The sequence below is a fragment of the Blennius ocellaris genome (genome assembly GCF_963422515.1).
Source record: "Blennius ocellaris genome assembly, chromosome: 1".
Lineage (NCBI taxonomy): Eukaryota > Metazoa > Chordata > Actinopteri > Blenniiformes > Blenniidae > Blennius > Blennius ocellaris.
The window spans coordinates 32,258,648-32,277,476 of record NC_137650.1 but is presented as its reverse complement, the minus strand read 5'-3'; the positions used below and the strand labels follow the sequence as shown (position 1 = coordinate 32,277,476).

General features: G+C 43.6%; 1 protein-coding gene across 1 annotated transcript in view; it reads left to right on the top strand.

Annotated features, from left to right (window-relative positions):
* The window catches only part of LOC308140074 (serine/threonine-protein kinase BRSK2-like), a gene marked incomplete at its 3' end in the record, with an annotated part of 159,408 nt that overhangs the window by 108,849 nt on the left and 31,730 nt on the right, over window positions 1–18,829 (top strand). Inside the window, 5 exon segments of the mRNA XM_080509737.1 lie at window positions 102–187; window positions 5,043–5,183; window positions 10,535–10,651; window positions 14,738–14,771; window positions 17,030–17,098. Of these exon segments, the coding sequence (XP_080365863.1) occupies window positions 102–187; window positions 5,043–5,183; window positions 10,535–10,651; window positions 14,738–14,771; window positions 17,030–17,098 (447 nt within the window).

The following is an 18,829-nucleotide window of genomic DNA, read 5'->3' as shown; positions in this document are numbered from 1 at the left end:
CCCTGTTATTTTTTTAGTCCAGAAATGAGATGAACGTCAGCCTGTGTGCTTCAGTTTTATGACCAATTGTCTTTTTCTTTCTTGTCTTTGTTTCCCTGCAGGTGGAGCGGGAGATAGCCATTCTGAAACTCATAGAGCACCCCCACGTTTTAAAGCTGCATGACGTCTACGAAAACAAGAAATACCTGTAAGTACATCCATCCACGCGACGCACTCACACTGCGAACGAATTACTCCACCTCGCAGGATAACGCTGTGAGGCTTCATGAATTTCCTCCGGCCTCAAACAGACTTGGCGCGCAGGAGCCGAGAGCTGCGTTCTGGACTTTTACTCATTTATTTGTTTTGCAGCAGCTCATTCGACGTGGAATACAATAATGGATACTCCATTAAATGGAGCAAGTCTCCGCTTTATTTCGCTGAGGTTTATACAGTCATTTAAGAAGAGCCGTTTGAGAAATACAATGCTTTTAACATCGTCGTGCCTGAGCTTTAAATGTAAATGAGCAAATAAAGCAGAATTAAAGGAAATGAGCAGTGAGTGCGAATGACGAAAGGTCTAAACACCGATGTTGTGAAGCTGCTTGAAATATATGGTCTTTATCAGTGTTTGATACAACCGGCAGCTCTATAGCTTCTCCGTAATTTCCTCCCTGTGGCTTTCACAAAAACGAAATAAACTGCGTTACCTGTACAGCTCCTTGTACTGCAGGTGATTATTGTTGCAAGAAAGTACTGTTAAAAACCAACCGTATGTAAACGTAAATCATTTATGGTATATAGAGTCGAGATAAATGAAGAAGATGTGATAAGCTGTGTTAATATGTTTACAAGATGTAGGCCTCATTTACTCGGCTGCCATTTCAAGTGAAAATGGAAAACTTTCGTCGCGTTTTGGGTGTCCCAACCAGCGGTCACTGAAAAAGCACGTTTTTGAAAAACGACTCGCAATGTACACATTTTCTAAAAAAAAAGACTCCGACTCCGTCTCCTTGGAAATCGGTGGAAAATGCAACTTTTCTTGGAAGTGCTGCCGCGGTGCATGAGCAGGACGGCCGCAGTGACTATTCTCCTGCACACACTCAGTAAATGGAACAAAACAACAACGTTTTCTCAAGAGTGTCGTGACTCTCAGTCCATATTCTCCTGGGACTCGGTAGATTTATAGATGACAGTCACCGTAATAACAATCCCGGACATCGTTTCCAAAACGTTGCCGTGTAAAAGCCAAACATTTCTGAAACAAAAACACAGAAGCAACTTGAAGCGTTAAACAACTCTTATTCGATGCTTTTATTATACCTACCTCAAACATATTGATGCAAACCATTATTGCTGTACTATAAAAAAAAAAAAAAATCAATTTTAACACTAAATGATTCGACTCACACCCACATCCATGCCTGAGCTGCAAATACTCAGCAAAACTGGAATATCTCGCCTTGACGATAACCCCACGGCGGATTTAGACATCGCTGACAAATAGAGATATTAACAGCAGAAAACGCACGCTATCCACACACTCCCTCCCCACTCTGTCGCTCCCGCCCCCCCCATCGCGTTGTTAGTGCACAGAAGGTTAATGATAAATGGAGGCATTTTAACGTTTCGGGAGTCACGTCCACCCCTTCGTACTCACAATCGATCTCGCACACTCGCGGAGTAGCGGCGACGGCGATGCGAGGTTAAAACGCTGAACCTCAAGTACATCAGTCAGTTGGAGAATCTCCTATTTTTTGGGTTGATCGGGATCAAGAGGCTGATATTCCACAGAGTGGCTGATAAGTGTGCGGTCGGCTTCTGTATGAGTGTGCACTCATTGTCAGAGCAAGCTGGAGAATTGAACCAGGAACCTGAATATTTGTCTTAAATAGATCAAATATGACAAGTCATACACACATTTATCACATTTTCTAAGTGTTTTGTGAAGATGTGCTGTTTTACCTCAACAAACCCCTGAACTGATGCAAAGTCGCGTAAAAAAAAGAAGAAAAAAAAAGCCCACATACCTTATACGACACATTGATCACGGTTTTTTTATGTTTAATATTATTCTCATCCAGTTTAAAATCACATCGTCACAAATGTAATGTTCCTTAATTACATCACGCGTCGATGCACAAGTCACTTCAGGGGTCTGCAGGTCTATAAAAAGCCTTCCTCCTTGTGCAAATGCGAGACTCGGTGTCACAGATTTGCCCCGAGGGGGCCGGAGAGTCTGTGCTGCAGACTCCACCTCCGTGAGTTAATCCATCCATCTTCTTGACTGTGGAGTGCAACATGGGGTCACGGCTGGCGGTGGTGTGGGAAGCGATGAAGCGCGGACATCTATCTTCCCCCCGGTAGCGGTAGCTTCCTCCGGATCGTCCCCGGGGAACCCCGAGATGATCTCGGGCCAACCGGGAGACATAATCTCCCCAGTGGGGTCCGGGGGGGGGCAAGACTTGGGGTCTCGTCCCATTTGACCATGACTATGCTTGATGGAGTCCCGGTGCATCGTGGGGAGGATGCTAATGGGGGGGTGCCGTTAACCAAGCTAGCCTGGCTCTTTTCATTTGTCTGAGGTCCTCGGTGACTCTCCTTATCTGGCAAACCGCATCTCATTTTGTGCCGGTTGTCGTTCGGGAATCTCATGCTTTGCTTCGGTATCCAGAGTTCAGGACCTCAGGGGAGGGATGGGGATGCGGTGCAACCAGTAAACAGAGAGCCGAGCCTAAATCCCCCCCCCCCCCCTCCCCCCCAACCCCTTTTAATCAGACCAGCCCGTTCCAGCAACTGCATTACTGCCGCTTCCATCGGCCTGCGGATGATCTCGAGTTTCCTTCTCCCATCACTCACTAATAAGATCCCAAGACACTTGGACTCCTCCACCTGAAATTGGCTTTCTTCCCCCCACCCGGTGCCGGCAGGACATTCTCCTCTGTGTCGAAAAAAAACAACAAATTTGACATGTAAGAAGTGGTGAATGTGCGGTAATTCCATGTCGCTGATGATTACTGTATTTACAGTACGTTAAATCCACCGTTACTGCGACACCCTTGTCTCAGCAAACGTCTCAGCGATTGCCGCAAGCCGCTCTTTGATTTGAAACACGAATGGGACGAAATAGAAAGGCCCATAATGGGAAACGAATGTAGGAGGCTAAATTTCAGATTTTATTACCAAAGGGAAGATGACCCGAGCATTAAACCCCGTTCCACGCAATTACTTCGACACTTTTTCAAAGCATACCCATTAAAACTGATAATAGGTCCCACTGGAAGACACATGGACTCCCATTAACTGCACTGAGTCGCACGCTCGTGATTTTACGTACGTTTTTAGCTGGGATCAATAACAATAACTATTCATAGGGGGCACAGAACGGGGACGGCGGCACGAAGCGTCGCTGGAATAATGAGGATAATTGGGTCTTGCCGGGCCAAACTCGAACTCAAACAGGATAATTTACGCAAAAATAAATAGGCGACGCAAAGCAGAAAGTCAAATAATCACATTTGTAAGGGATTTTCCAGGCAACCGTTCCTCCGATGTTGTGAAAATTAAATGCGACTCAAAGTGGAAATGATCAAATGTGTGGATTTTTTTTTGGAAACGCGGTTTAATATTGTTCTAATCTCTCCTTCTGGAAAAAGCTCGACGCGTATGACAGAGATCTGAGTCCCGAACTGCAAGTCGAGTCAATTTCCATCCACTCTTTACCGGCTGACAAACAACACTGATGAGATATGAACACAGGGGCTCACGCCGACGCCCACGTCGCCTTCGGCTGCACTTCATAATGGTTGAACATGCACGTGAGCGGCTGCTTGAGCGCGGGGGATTTATTTATTTATTTTTTTTATTAAAGCGCGAAATGTTCCTGGGGTCGCCGTCACCGGCTTTCCTGTTACACCCCCTGTTTTATTGTGTACATTAATCTGGCGCGTGTGGCGGCTGTGCTCCAGTGGCACGGCTTAATGCGCTGTTCAATAATTGATAAAAAGGCGCCCATGTCAAATGCGGCGGGAATTTGTTTTCCTAATGTTGCGGGGACGGGGATGGATGGTCATCGTGGATGCAAACAGTTTGCCGCGGAAATTCTCCCGCTCGCAAATCACGACCCGAACGTGTTTCTAATTTAAATAGCCCTGACAGGTAAACGCTCCAGCAGATCCCTTAATCTGCTAATAAATCAGGCCGCGGGGGAGGGGGGGTGAGGGGGGGGGAGCCGGCTCTTCCGCGCGTTGTGTGGATCAGCCGTGTCTTCGAGACAAATGGACGGCGGGGAAAAGATAAAACATTTTAAACCACGAGCACACAACCCCCCCCCCCCCCCCCCGGGGATTTTCTCCGGGATTTACACGCTCCTTCGATGTACCGTGGTGACTTCCAGCACGTCGCGGGCAAATACGCTTTAGTTTATGGCTCAATTATTTCATTAATACCTCTTTCAGTTTGAGGCAGGAATGAAGGAGAGGATTTCTTTTGATGATTCTGTTTAATCTCTCAGGTGGGAAGAAGGAGAATTTGCATAAATGTTGTACAGTTTTGAGATTTTCTTCTCTTTTTTTTTTTCTTTCTTCTTCTTCACGTCATTACATCTTTTTTTTCCCGCCCCTGCCGCACTTCACTGGAGCATTTCCTACTTTTCTTTTTACGGAGCTACATTTGTCTGTTGACAGCGGGAGTTGGGGAATTACACTTTACAGTAACATGATAAAATAAACTATAACTCAAACTCTAATTCAGTTTGGTTCTCTAATCTTGTTGTCGCATACTTTTGACAAGAGGCGATCCTTCAAAAACCGGGTGGTGGTGGTGGTGGTGGTGGCGGGGGGGTTTACTTGGGGTTTTGGTGTGTGGTGGTCACCCACTTAGTTTGAATTATAAACCAAAGGATTCCAAGGTGAAGGTCTGGACGTCTGACCCACAGCCTGTAACTCACGTTTTTCTCATTAAAGATCTCGTTTTCTTAGAAATGTACATTTTAGTTCTGTTTTTAATTGGTATTTTTGGGATGTGAGAAGCTCTTTCTCATGCCACTTCTGTCTTCTGTGCAGGTATCTGGTGTTGGAGCACGTGTCCGGTGGGGAGCTCTTCGACTACCTGGTGAAGAAGGGCCGGTTAACACCCAAAGAGGCCAGGAAGTTTTTCAGACAGATCATCTCAGCTCTGGACTTCTGCCACAGTCACTCCATATGGTTCGTTATCAGTATTAATTGTCACTTTTATTTTACATTTTAAATGCAAGTTGATATAACTTCCTTATCATCAGGTTGGTTTGAGGGAGCTTTAAGAGGTTATTTTTATTTCTCTTTTTCTCCCAAGTTGGGTATTTAATTTGCTCTGAAACTGTTTCATATAGGGGCGCTTTAGGTTTTTTTTTTTTTTTTTTTTTTAAGTGCTTAAGAGTCAAGATTTTGCGCAGATAAACTGGAAAGTGCACCTGAAATTTGCTCGTATCAAGTGTATTTCTGCTAAAACGTGTGCTATTCCACTAAACACACTGAATTTACAGCTGCTGGCTGGAGAGGAAACTGGCTGGAGCAGCTCTGCTTAATCACAGAAAGAGAAAACCTCGAGCTGAAACTGTGTGCGAGACAGAACGAGAGTCGTAAACATTAATCGTATGAGTCCGTATTGTTCTTTTTCAGCAGGATCTCAGAAGTAGCCTGAAGAGGTGTTTAAATTAACTTGTAAGATTTCCAGTAGTCTGGTTAAAATGTGGGCAAAAACATATTAAAATCATAATAACTGAAATGTATTAATAGTACTTATAGTCATAATTTACAGAATCTTACACTTTACAAAATCTGCTCCAGCAACAAAGTGTTAAATAAACTGTATTTACATAGTGTATGTACATATACACAGTTCATGTATGATGTATCCATATCCTCCAGTTATATATATATACTCACTCACATCACACATGCACACAAACACAAATTACAAAAAAGAGAACGAAGAAGCAAAGTTTATTTGGTCCGACCATTTCTTTTTTCTTTTATCTGAAATTACTGTTTAATACATTCCTGAATCAATTTAATATGTTCAGTGAATCAGGACAACAGTCTGTAAAACAGTTGAAAACACCCAAACCAATTACATCATGATAAGAGGATGTATAATTAAAAAGTATGAATATGTCGTACACTTCCAAAAGTCACATTCATAAAATAGTGTGGGTTTTTAGAGAGGGGCTTCAAAGTCTTCACCAAGAACAAGTCCACATTTGTTGAAATATGATTTTCTTTTTTCTTTTTTCTTTTTTAAATATCAATAAGTTTACAAAATGAGTCTACATCCCACTTTATCAGATTTCTGCAAGCAGCTGAAAACCAGTCACTGATTTGTGGACAACTTGCAGCAAATAAAAAGCAGCTGTTTGCTTTTTTTTTTAATGCAACTCTTTGCAAAATAGACGCGCTTTTAGTGATTTATTGGGAATAACTCTGTGACTGACATCACGTGCAAAGAGGAGACATTGAAAGAAGAGAATCTGCACATTTCAGACCGTTTACACGAAGACGATCAGCTGAAAAATGATCGTTTTCATGTTGGTGTTTCTTCGGCTGACGGTGTGGAGCGACGAGCTGGAGGGTTGAGCCCCCGTCTGGCACAGGAACGCAGTGGACGTGTTGGTGTGTGGAGCCGTCAAGCGTGTTGGAGGGTTACGTCAAATAAATCTTGAGTGTCTGCAAACAAAAGCCCGCTGACTCTCCCTCGCAAGAGCAGCTGCATTTCTGCCGAAGGCAGAGCGAGTGACTCATGTTTCATGTCGTACATTGATATCGGCACATAATCCTCCTCACGTTAGTCTGTAATTCCTTTGTTCGCTCACAACCAAACAACCCACCGACACGAATATCCGTTTAGACGGAAGAAGTCAAGAGGATTAATTAGGGCAATTTTTTTTTTTAATGTAAGTCGTATCTTGAATTGGTAGATTTGCTTCAGAGATCCAAGGTTCCTTACATCTGGATGTTGGCACTTTCTTAAAAGAAAAAATCAGGAACAACAGTTGAGCGAAACCACCGACCTGCCAGCAGCAGACAGTTTTTTAATAAATTAACATTTAAGCCTGCTTATGTTAATTTTGGGCACCAGCGGGAAGCGTTCATGTGCTCTTGTAGTGGGACGTCTTTCATGTTGGTGTCACAAAGACTGGGACCTTTAAAGGCCTAGTGAAATGTAAAACACTACTTTGCAAAAAACGATCGTTGGGGTTCTACTTCTAAGGTTCCTCCGAATCTGCCCCACCACTGTTGTCGCATAACAAAGTTATTTGAATTTTGAATCTCCAGCCGAGGAAGTCGGGGGAATCCTTCTTCGTGAGCGTGACGTCACGAGTTGTGCAGATCTCGATCTGTTGTGTTTACATTGGCTTGTTTCCCTCCTAAATATCCAAGTTTTAACAGTGTTTTGAAGTTATAGTCGGCGTTTTATGAGCCTTGACGAAAGATTGAGCCTGGAAGAGACCGAGAGAGGAGAAAAGGAGCACAGGCGGCGGGAGCGGCGGGAGCGGCTAGCCGCTAGCTCGCGCGGTTAGTAGACGATCAAGTAATACCTGGACTCATCTTCGGTGATTCCGCAGTCGGAAAAGCGCTTCGACATGATCCAGGAAGCCGGTCGTTCTGCCAAAAGTCAGGAGCCTCAAAGCCTCAAAGATGAAAACTGGCGGCCGCTGAGGCTGAGGAGACGAGGACGAATGGAGGACGAAGCGTCTTCTGCTTCCTCAAACATGTTCCAGACGGGGTCACCGATGGCAGAACGACACATTCTGTGTCTTCTTCATCAATCACTGGGTTTGAAATGATGATGATGATGAAATATGGTTAAATTCAGCCTCTTCGTCGTCAAAACTCTGATCCTCCATAATGTAAACACAACTTGAGTGTGTGCACAACTATATTATTGTCAGAAGCTCCGCCCAGCAGCGAAAATACCGCTGTTTATTGGCTATTTTCTCGCAGATTGCCGCGTTTAAACATTTTACCCTTGGACCAGCTAGCATAAAAAATGTCCCTAGAAGCGACAGCCAGTGTTTTGGAGGTCGAATTTTCATTTCACTAGGACTTTAACAGTAAACAGGAGATTGGCGAGATGGTAACTTTTAGCTGAAAGTTAATCTGTGACAGGCACAAGCGAACTGTCCGGGGTTACCGCCTCCATAATCGGCGACCAACTTCCCGCTGCCCAAAAGGTCTCAGCTTCTACACAAAACTCACATCGCTGCTCAGTAGGAAGAAGGTCCGCCGGGTGTTTTGCGGTTTTTCTCCACGAAGAACCACAATGACCCGGGCTTTCAGTTACATCACTGACGGATATTCGCTCTGGGATAAGTACGTATATATATATATCTCACACAAACAGATCAAAACGTCCCCACGTCCGCGTTCCTTGTAGGGTTTTCCTTTCGACATTGTCGTCTCTCCTTGAAGCACTTAGGCGTTCGCTCCGCTCGGATGACTGAACAGCCGGTTCCCTTCTGCTCCTCCAGCCTGCTCCTCCGTCAGCTGTAGCCGGGGGCGGCTTGAGAGGCTCCTGCACCTCTTGATCTCCTTTTCATGTGCGAGAGCACCTTCAGTTCCTCCTCCTCGTGGCTGCAGCGCCGCGTATCTAAGAGCAATTGCACATCAAAGGAGTCCCGACTCCCGACTCCCCGCATCAGATATCAAGTGTCGGGGCTCCTCATCCTCCCGGTTTCTCGCGTTTTCTGCGGTTTTGGAATAGATTGCAAGGCCTCATATTGAAGTTGCTCTCCTCTTCACACCTCCGGTGGGTTTTTTTTGTGGCGCCTTCAAGCTAAAGGTTATTCAAGTTTGAGGAGACGGCTGAGTAATGCCCGGTAAATCAGCTTCACAACACGTCACCAAAAAATACAAAAGCAGTGATTGGGAAACAAATTTTTTTTTTTCTTGTTGTAATAATTCTTTTGGTGGCAAAGTGGATGTTCTGGGTTAAAAGTTAACACGGCGGACTCAGTTGGTTTTCGGTCGGACGGATGGCGACTTGACAGTGTGAAGCACATTGTGAATGCTAAGGTGATATGATGTGATCATAATTAAAGTCCCTTCACCAGTTACACAGGCATTCGTGGGAGGAGCAGCAGCGCTGAGCATATGATTATCACTCTCCTGTATTAAATCAGGACGTAAAACATTATTATTTGGACAGTCTTCCAAATAAACAGACTTTTACTCCTTTTATCACCTTCGTCTGAATATGTTCTCCTTTTTATGCTGTTTTCACTCCTTGAACATCCATTTGGAACTGGGATTGAAAATTTCAGCTTGAAATTAATTAAATTATTAAATTAAAATGCATTAATCTTTGAAGTGATGCGGTGAAGAGCTTCATCCGCTCACGTAGAAATATATCATTTCTATGTTGAATGCGTAGAGCGAGTCCGTTGTTTTGCGAAGGTACCTAGAACTGCGTATCTCAAACTCATAATTCTTAATGGTGGTGTCTAAAAGTACACCATCATTTGAATAGTCCTTTTTTTGGGGAATTGATGTCACTCGCGGTATTATTCGTTCTGAAAAACACAGACTAGCTAAAGTACAATCTATTTCCCTGATCTTTTGCACTTTTTATATAAGATATCGCTCAATCAGGCCGAAAGCCATTATAAATAATCTACTCATTTATTGTCTTTTGGTTATTTTCTGAGAAGCAAATTGCATAGTTAAATCTAATAAAGACAAATTGGTCTTGGGGATCGTTGTTGGTGGGGAATAGGTGTATATTTTCAAAGAGGAAGTCAAAAGGGAGCAGCAATAAGTGAGTGAAGAAGCTTTTCAGGTAACATCTTCCTTCCTTTAGTTCTCATTTGTGCTGAATCACTGATAATCATGACAAGGTCTTCAGGAAGCTAAATCTGCACCTCGACGAGCAACAGAACAAACATTTCCGTTCAATCAAAGGCACTTTAATGACGTCATGAACTGAAAAATTATTTCCCCTTGTTTTCGTGTTGTGTGAAATGAATCATTCTGGAAAAAAACAATGTTTTGTCCGAATTCTTTCTCGGCGTACGAGTTTCACGGCGCCTCAGAACGACACACACTGCATACGTTTTTGTCGTCTGGGCCATATTTTTTATTCACAGATGTACGTTTCACAGAGCCCCGGCAACAGCTGGAATGAAAGCAGCTGCAGAAATCAGCATTTTGTTTGGTCTTTTTCATCCCAGTTGTCAAAGAAAGTTTCTTGCCTCGTTGTGAAACGAGAAAAAAAAAACCCAACACGATGACAAAGCCTCCTGGATGACTTTTATCTTTTTCCTGTCTGTTTGTTGTTGTTGTTTTCTCGGTGCCATGCGAATTAGACAGCCGTGTAGTGACGGCTGAGCAAATTGCATGTATATTTGCTGGAAGGATGAACAATCAGGTTAAAATCCAACACGGGGGAAGCTTTTTATATGAGATTAGAATCAAACTTAACCTTAACAAATCGGAACTGAGGAGGAAGCTAATGATCTCCCCCCCACCAATCAGCACTGACACCCAATGTTGTTTCGCTCTTGTTTCCCCCCCTCACACAGTCACCGAGATTTGAAGCCCGAGAACTTGTTGTTAGACGAGAAGAACAACATCAGGATAGCGGACTTTGGCATGGCGTCTCTGCAGGTCGGGGACAGTCTGCTGGAGACCAGCTGCGGGTGAGTGCTTTTTTTTTTTTTACAACACTGGCAACTTGATGGATCTCTTCCAGGCCGAACGTCCCCGATTCTTCATACATTCATGCTTTGAGACGGTGCGACTGCAACTCGGGGGCGCATCCCTCATTTGCATATAGACCATTCAATTACGTTGCTGTTTACAGTGATGTGCTTGTTGTAAAATGAGGAGCAAAGTAACGAGGCCGAGGGACGAGGAGGACGAAAACGCGCGTGCAGGAGGGAGCGGCAGGATTAAATTCCAATTTTGTTTGACCAGCAGAGCGGCTGTTCAATGAGGAACCCCCCCCCCCCCCCCCCCCCCCCCTACACACACACACACACACACACACCAAAAAAAACTGGGAAAACACAAAGGAAAGAAAGATATTTGAGAAAATTAATTTTGTCGATAATCATTTCACATATTACCACCGCCGCATCTCCACCACAGGCCCCGCCTCCCAGTTCACACCGTCCTATCAGAGAGCAGCAGAGAGAAGCGAATAAATCAAGCGAGTTGTGTTTATAGAAAGAAAGAAAGCTTACTTTAATGGTCCCCTTGGGGAAATTAACCTCTGGTCCTATTTGTCACATTCATAGTTCACGACCCACATCTGAACCTGCAACTTCAAATCCATTTCAGTTCCATAAAAAAAACTGTGAAACATCCGCGTATGCTTTTTTTTTTTAGGTACATTTAATCTCAAGTGATTCATCAACATATTTAAATGTTAAATTTTTTTTTATATATTGAAATTTCTTGATAATTTTAACTTTACAGGCTTCATTTTCAATATTTTCATAAAATGTTGTTTGTTCCTCATTTTTAAAACATAATGATCACATTTTAAACTTCATTAATTATACAGTTTACTGTGAGTTACTGTACCCACTCGTATATTGAAATACAGTGGAAATTATGGAGAGCAGAACGTTTGAATTTTTAAAAATGATATATTTTTAAAAAAGTGACATGTCTTGATCATATTTTGCTTTTAAGTCTTCAAACAAACAAAAAATCATCAACAGGGAGAACATAATTAGCAGAATTTCAACTTTATTTCTCCAGTTTGTAAAGGTCTTTTGACTTTTTAGCCACTTGACATGTCGCTGTACGTATGAGAGAAACGTATGATGTTCGGTCTGGCACGTTGAGCGCCTCGTTTTTCACTCCCGACGTCACGCAAAACAAAACCGGACTGATCGCCGTGTCCGTGCCGGCTCAGCCGACTCCTCCACGCCCCTGACGGGTCCCTTAAATATCTCTCACGAGCCAGAAGTCAAACGGCTCTTTCACTTCACGTGACGTTAATGGAATTCATTAAAGGGACGAGCCGCCGCGAGGACGAAGGATGAAGATTGGCTCTGGTGTAATTAGATTGCTGTTAGTGTATTTTGACACGACCGCGTCTGAGCGCTTCACGTCGGCCCGGCTTTTACATATATTAGCATAATTGAGTGTGACGCTGGAGAAGACGCGGCGTGTGTTTACTCTGGGAGTTCAGATGAAGCATTGATGGGGGAGAGTGAAATGAAGCTCTCTGCTTCATTTCACTCTGATGAATCCACACACGGAGGAGGAAGAGGAAGGAGACCAGAGAAGCCCCACCTTCTTCAGCAAACTCTCCTCAACGCCCAGACGAAGTCGCTGCCGACGTTTCGGTCAGCTTGTTATAAATCATTTTGACGTGGCGAGTGTTAAGTGCTGTGCACGTTGCTAAAAAAAAAAACGGCACTTGATCACAGTTACTAGTCACGAGGGTTGCAAAGGGGCGGGACATTTCTGGAAATTTTCCATGGGAAGTTAAGCTGGGGATTTTTTTTGAAATTTTCAAAATTAAATATTTATCTGTAAATTAACTGAATTGTCACCGAGCTGACTCAACTCAACTCAACTCAACTTTATTTATAAGGCGCTTTAAGCAGCCGTAGCTGAGACAAAGTGCTGTACATTGAAATAAAAATATAAGAGGCAACATGAAAACATTAAAACAATATAAACAATAACAAAGTTTAAGCGATAAAAACAATCAGATGGTAAAACAATAAACAAAACATAATAAGTTAAAACAATAAAAAAAAAAAAAAAACGAAGGCACTAAAAGCAGAGCAGAGTCTCACGCTGAGGTAAAAGCCAAAGAATAAAAATGGGTTTTAAGACGAGTTTTAACGATGCAACTGAATAAAATGACTTTAGAACGAACGCACTTTCAATAATAAGTTTGAAAAGTCACTAAATGAGACAGTCAAGCACAGGCTGCTGTGTCGAGGCCTGCATGACAGATGATCGCACATTTAAAACAAGAGACACAATTTTAACTCATAATTCATGTTACCTACAAGTAGATTGGTCGTAATTAATTCCAGGGAATCAGAGGACGTAAATGGCCTGTAAAGTAACTTAAATATGTGTTTTATAAAACCCACCATTAATAAGGATTCCTCCTACAGTGAAGCCAGCTGCTAACGAAACGTTTTTTTCGAGGCGACTCATTATTCATTCCCATCAGTCACACAGGTGGAGGTAAACTGCGTTGTCGCCACACCTGTCCTGGGCAGTAGTTGGAATATTATTCATAATCATGCGTTGTAGCCACAGATGTCCTGTTTCAGTTCCTTAATTCCCATGGAACGTTTCCAACTTTGAAAATTCCCGGAATTTTGCAACCCTACCAGTTTACCTTTTTAAAAGTTGTTGAAGGATGTTTTATCGTAACTTCAAATTAAAACTTGTAACCCGCAAACCCGACATAATAAAGTGCTGTTGTATTATATTGTATCATTTAGTGTGGAGCTGTTCAATTCCAATTTCTTGCTGAGACCCGATTTCTTTGCGAGTTCGTTCTTCAAGGTGACTTCAATCAGTGTGAAAGTTATTCGACCCCAGAAGCCTCGCCTGCTGACTTCCTAGCTGATGTATCACCAGCAGCTGGGAGGAATTTGCTCTATAATCTAGTGTTGAATGAACGCATTTATGTTTTTGTTTTTTTATAATCAATGAATCCAAGATCCACGCACGGAATCAAAGTCTATTATAGATCCAGTCGTCTGTTTGGCGCGCTTCACTGAATGTGAGGTCAGGGTCAGGGCTGGATCCGGGACGTGTTCATGTTGAACAGGGAGGAAACAGAGAAATAAACGTGGACCTTCGCAGTGAGGAAACAGTGCTGACCGCTGCACTATCATGCCACCTGTACATTAATACGGTGGAGTGAAATGGATCACACTCAAATGAAGTAAATAGAGCATACTCCAATTTTCGTTGTACTCCCCGGTACCATGACAAATAAAGATAGCTAGCTAGCTAGCCAGCCAGCCAGCCAGCCAGCCAGCCAGCCAGCCAGCCAGCCAGCCAGCCAGCCAGCCATCCATCCATCCATCCATCCATCCATCCATCCATCCATCCATCCATCCATCCATCCATCCATCTATCCATCTATCCATCTATCCATCTATCCATCTATCCATCCATCCATCCATCCATCCATCCATCCATCCATCCATCCATCCATCCATCCATCCATCCATCCATCCATCCATCCATCCATCCATCCATCCATCCATCCATCCATCCATCTATCCATCCGTTCATCTATCTATCTATCTATCCATCCGTTCATCTATCCATCCATCCATCCATCCATCTATCATCTATCCATCTATCTATCTATCTAATCTATACTGCTGAAGGAATTAAATCACATATATACTAAATATTGAGTGAACCACTGACATGTCGGTGTGTGTTTAAGTCTTTACTCTCATTTTTGCAGCGTGTGTCTGTCGCACTGTCGTCCGTTACTCAACAGGATTCACAGGAATTTGGATTGAGGCCATGTGATGTGACGCAACGCTTACTTAGCCGACTCAAAACGAGCCCGTCGGGCACAAAAACCTTCTTTATCTGACAATGTTTTTCCTGGATTTTGGTGGGTCAAGTGTGTTACGCTACCTGAGACGAGGTCGCGCCGGGAGAGGTACACCCACCCGTCCTCGCCCGCCCGCTCGCTCAGTGTCGCGTGAAGCATTGTTCTTTTTCTTCTCCAGAATAAAACGCCTTTTTTTTTTTTTTTGCCTGTTTTTCAGATCCCCGCACTACGCCTGCCCAGAGGTTATCAGGGTAAGTGCTCTCTCTCTCTCTCTCTCTCTCTCTCTCTCTCTCTCTCTCTCTCTCTCTCTCTCTCTCTCTCTCTCTCTCTCTCTCTGCCTCTCTCTGCTTCTTTCTTTCATACAGTAATAGCCGCTCGGACCAGAGTGCCTCTTACATCACTCCTCTATCCGCCCGGCGTTCACTCTCCCCTCCTCCCCATAAACCCGTCACATCATGCAAACCTCAGTGTTTCAGCTTTTTTCTCATGCAGCTTTAACATTTCTTGCTTTATGTAGACGCCACATTTCCTTTGTTTCTCCTTTGTACAAACATCCATGCTTTATTCCACTGCCTGTCAAACAACACAGATGGAGGCACTTTGTTTTTTTTATTTTTTTTTATTTAATCTCCTTGGTGTAGAGGTCCCGTATCTCACAAATATGGCAATATGTATGCGAGAGGCAACGATGATATTCAAGAAAAAAGCAAAAACACATGCGGTCTGTTTTTTTTATTTTACAGGAAATGAAGAAAAAGCATACATTTAAGTGCTTAAAGACACACCATGAATCTGAATGTATGCAGGTGTTTGTTCTTTTTTGGTTTTTGTGAAGCACTTTTGTACTTTACTTTCTGAAAACTTAGGAAATACATATATATATAAAGTAAAATAAGTTGCTTTGTGATCATCGATGACACATAAATAGACCTCTAAAATAGAAATACAATAAAAAACACATTGATATGATAAGGTACAGACAGAGTTTAAATCTCTCACGGACGGAATTGTCTCCAGTCCGCGTGAAACGTTGATGGAGACGAGCTCATGGTGAGTTACAACGTGAATAAACAAACTGTCCACCTGCACATACGCAGATAAGATTTCTTATCGCAGACGAGCAGGTGGAAGCACCGCAACTAACAAACACGCCGCGTTGTCGTGTACCTTTGAGACTCATTCTCCTCTCGTCGTCAATTCCAACAACGATTTTCTGACATCATTCTCTGTCGTCTTAACTTTTAGCAGTAATACCCAGACACGTGACCAAATTATGTGGGGATTTTGTCTCGTGTATTCAATTGAAAAAAAAAAAAAAAATCATTCACGCACTCAATGAAAAGAATCTGAGACAAAATCTGACTCGTCAAACTCCATTACTGATTAAAAAGGCTTCTGATAGAGAAATTAGACCCTTCGTTTCACCTGCACTGAGCAGTAGAGAAGAATACACGGCCATACATGGCATGAAATAACTACACCGTGAGAGAGAAATACATTTGTAATCGCGAACTTTAAATCAGTGCATGTGTGAGTTTAGAGTCGTTCTGGCTCCGGGGAGGAAACAGTAAATCTGTCGCGCCCAGCAGAGAGCAAGCAACATCACACAAAGAAATAAAACAACCAAATTGCATGAAAAATGTAATAATTGCATTTCAAAATAACTTGAGAAAGTGAACAGAATGTCGAGAGTTAAATGGATAAATACCACAATCAAGAGTGCCATTTTTTTTGTTGTTGCTTGTATTCATTTGGCCAAAATTATATTCAGTCTGAAATTAAATGCATCCAGTCTTATCTGTGTTTCTGTTGTTGATTAGTCATTTTGTGTGGAATTTTCCCAGAATATATAGATAAAACAAGCTAATAGTGCCAGTTTTCGTCGCACAACTTTAAGGGAAATTAAAAGTTCTGTAATGCAAAAAAAGGAGTTCATAGGAGCCAAATAAGAGTGAAAAGAAACAAAAAAGAAAAGTTGACACGATGATCCAAAACAGACATCGTATTGGGAAAAGCCACGCCTGAACAGGAAGAACATGCAAACACACAGAAAAGCCTCTGGACCCTCATCGCATGTTGCTGCAGTATAAAAGAAGTTTGTAAATCATTATATTTGTATGTATTTACCCCCCCCCCCCCCCCAAAAAAAAAAAAAAAAAACAAAGAAAAAAATGAGAATAAGATTCAGGACACAAACTGAAAATTACAGAAGTTTAAGATGGTTAAAGTGTGTAAATTTCAATTTATCTTGCTCGAGCAACAATTGAGCAGCAGCTTGACGTTTAAAGTACTCGTCGTCTTAATGCAAGGCATTAACGCCAGAAATAACTGCTGTCAGCATCACAAATTGTGGATATTAGAGCGAAGGTGCGCGCGCGGCATTAAGCAAGGCGCCGCCGGGGGCCTGGAGCGGTCGGGGTGATTTGCAGTTTTTTTTTTTTTTTTTTTTTTAAAGATTTAGACTGTGAAAGCATGCCGTGCACATTTTGACGCCCGGTGTCTTGTGCAGGGGGAGAAGTACGACGGGAGGAAAGCCGACGCGTGGAGCTGTGGAGTCATCCTGTTTGCACTTTTAGTGGTGAGTGACGCCGGCTCGGAAAGGTGGAAGGGGGGGGGGGGGGAAACACACTGCATGTTGTGCGTTTGGAATGGACATGCTACTTCCTGCTTGGTGGTGAGCTGGAGTGAACACAAGGAGCGTCAAACAAAACGAACAAACTACAAACAAGGTTATGTTAATGGGAGTGTCAATGATGATGATGTTTTTAATTGCAACCAATTAACCAAACAAATGGACATGCTCGGCCAGCGGGCTGAAGCTTTTGCTCTCGTACCTTCCCTCCAACTTAAAGGGCTCATATTATGCAAAATTCACTTTCTAAAGGTTTTCCAACAGTAATAATCGTCCCCGTACCTGGAATGACGCCCTAGAAATGAAGAAAGTGTGTCGTCTCTCTTCCAGGGCTTGTTTTCTTTTTTTTTTTTTTTTTAAGTGTGTTGCTCTAATCAACCAATCAGAAATCAAACCCTAGATGATGTCATCTGGGGGTTTTAGCCAATCGCAATCAAGGTAGCCTCCTCCCCCTTTTTTGGCTCCTCCCAGAATTAGGCAGCTCTGCTCTGGCACATGGCGCCACGAGAGGAAGTATTTCCTCCTCTTCCCATGTGTGGGCGGAGCCAGGCCGGCTCGCACAGACACAGCAGATTCTGAATGCAGCTCCTATGATCCAATATTCCAATGGAGGAAAATCAAGAAGAAGAAATATGTTGTGGGATTAACGAGACCACGTGAAAGTGTTGAAAAAATGAGTAATATGACTTCCTTAATACCAGACCCAGAACCTGAGAACGAAGGAAGGACATTATCAGAATGTTTATGGAACAATGAAACGATACAATAAGTTACAATATGTACATGTCAGGTAGAATACTATACGCTGATATGATACAACGTGGTGCGGTTCGACACAGTACGATATAAAGCACATCCACAATGCGGCGCAGGACGATACGATAAGTTCTTCGTCTGAAAGTGACTGAGCTGCACAGTTTCCGGGTTTTCTCTTCTTCCGACCGGGGGTTATTGCTTCCTTCCGTCTTTAAAACAATAAAATCATTGACTGCGCGGCGCATCAGCAGCAGCTCCGTAACGCGACAGTGACAAGCGAGTATTCGGCGCCCGCGAGTAAATTACTGCGTTTGTTTGTGTGCCGCATGAGCGCGCGCCTGTGCTCTTTTCTTGATTAAGACGGAGCACGCGACACGGTCATCACGGGAAGATGGATCTCCCCGCTCGCTCCGTTTTGATTACCCGCGCGGCGTCGGCGGCCATCTGGCTCCGTCCCGCTCGTTTTTGCGACGACGAGGAAGCGGCATCAGTCATCACGCCACTGAGCGCGCTCCGTCGGCTGGAGGTCGGACGCGGCGGCGGCGGCGGCTCTCCATCACGGCCGACTCTGATGACTGATAGGTCTCGCGGAGCGGCCTCCCACGCCTCCGCTCCGTCACGATCCAGATTATCTCGCCCGGCGGAACACCTTGACGGGCGTTCTTCGTGGCAGCAGTGTGGTTAAAAAAAGGGCGGCTCAGTCACTTGGAGTGGATTTCTTAATCTACCAGTGAAATTGTGACATTTTGCTTGTATCTGTCCTCTTTAAAAGGGATTCTAGAGGGGATTTCAACTTCACCCCCCCCCCCCCCCCCCTTAAGGCAGTGTATTTCAACCACTGTGCCGCGGCACACTGGTGTTTCCGCGAGATCTAGTCAGGTGTGCCGTGGGAAATTATCCAATTTCACATTTTTTTCCTAA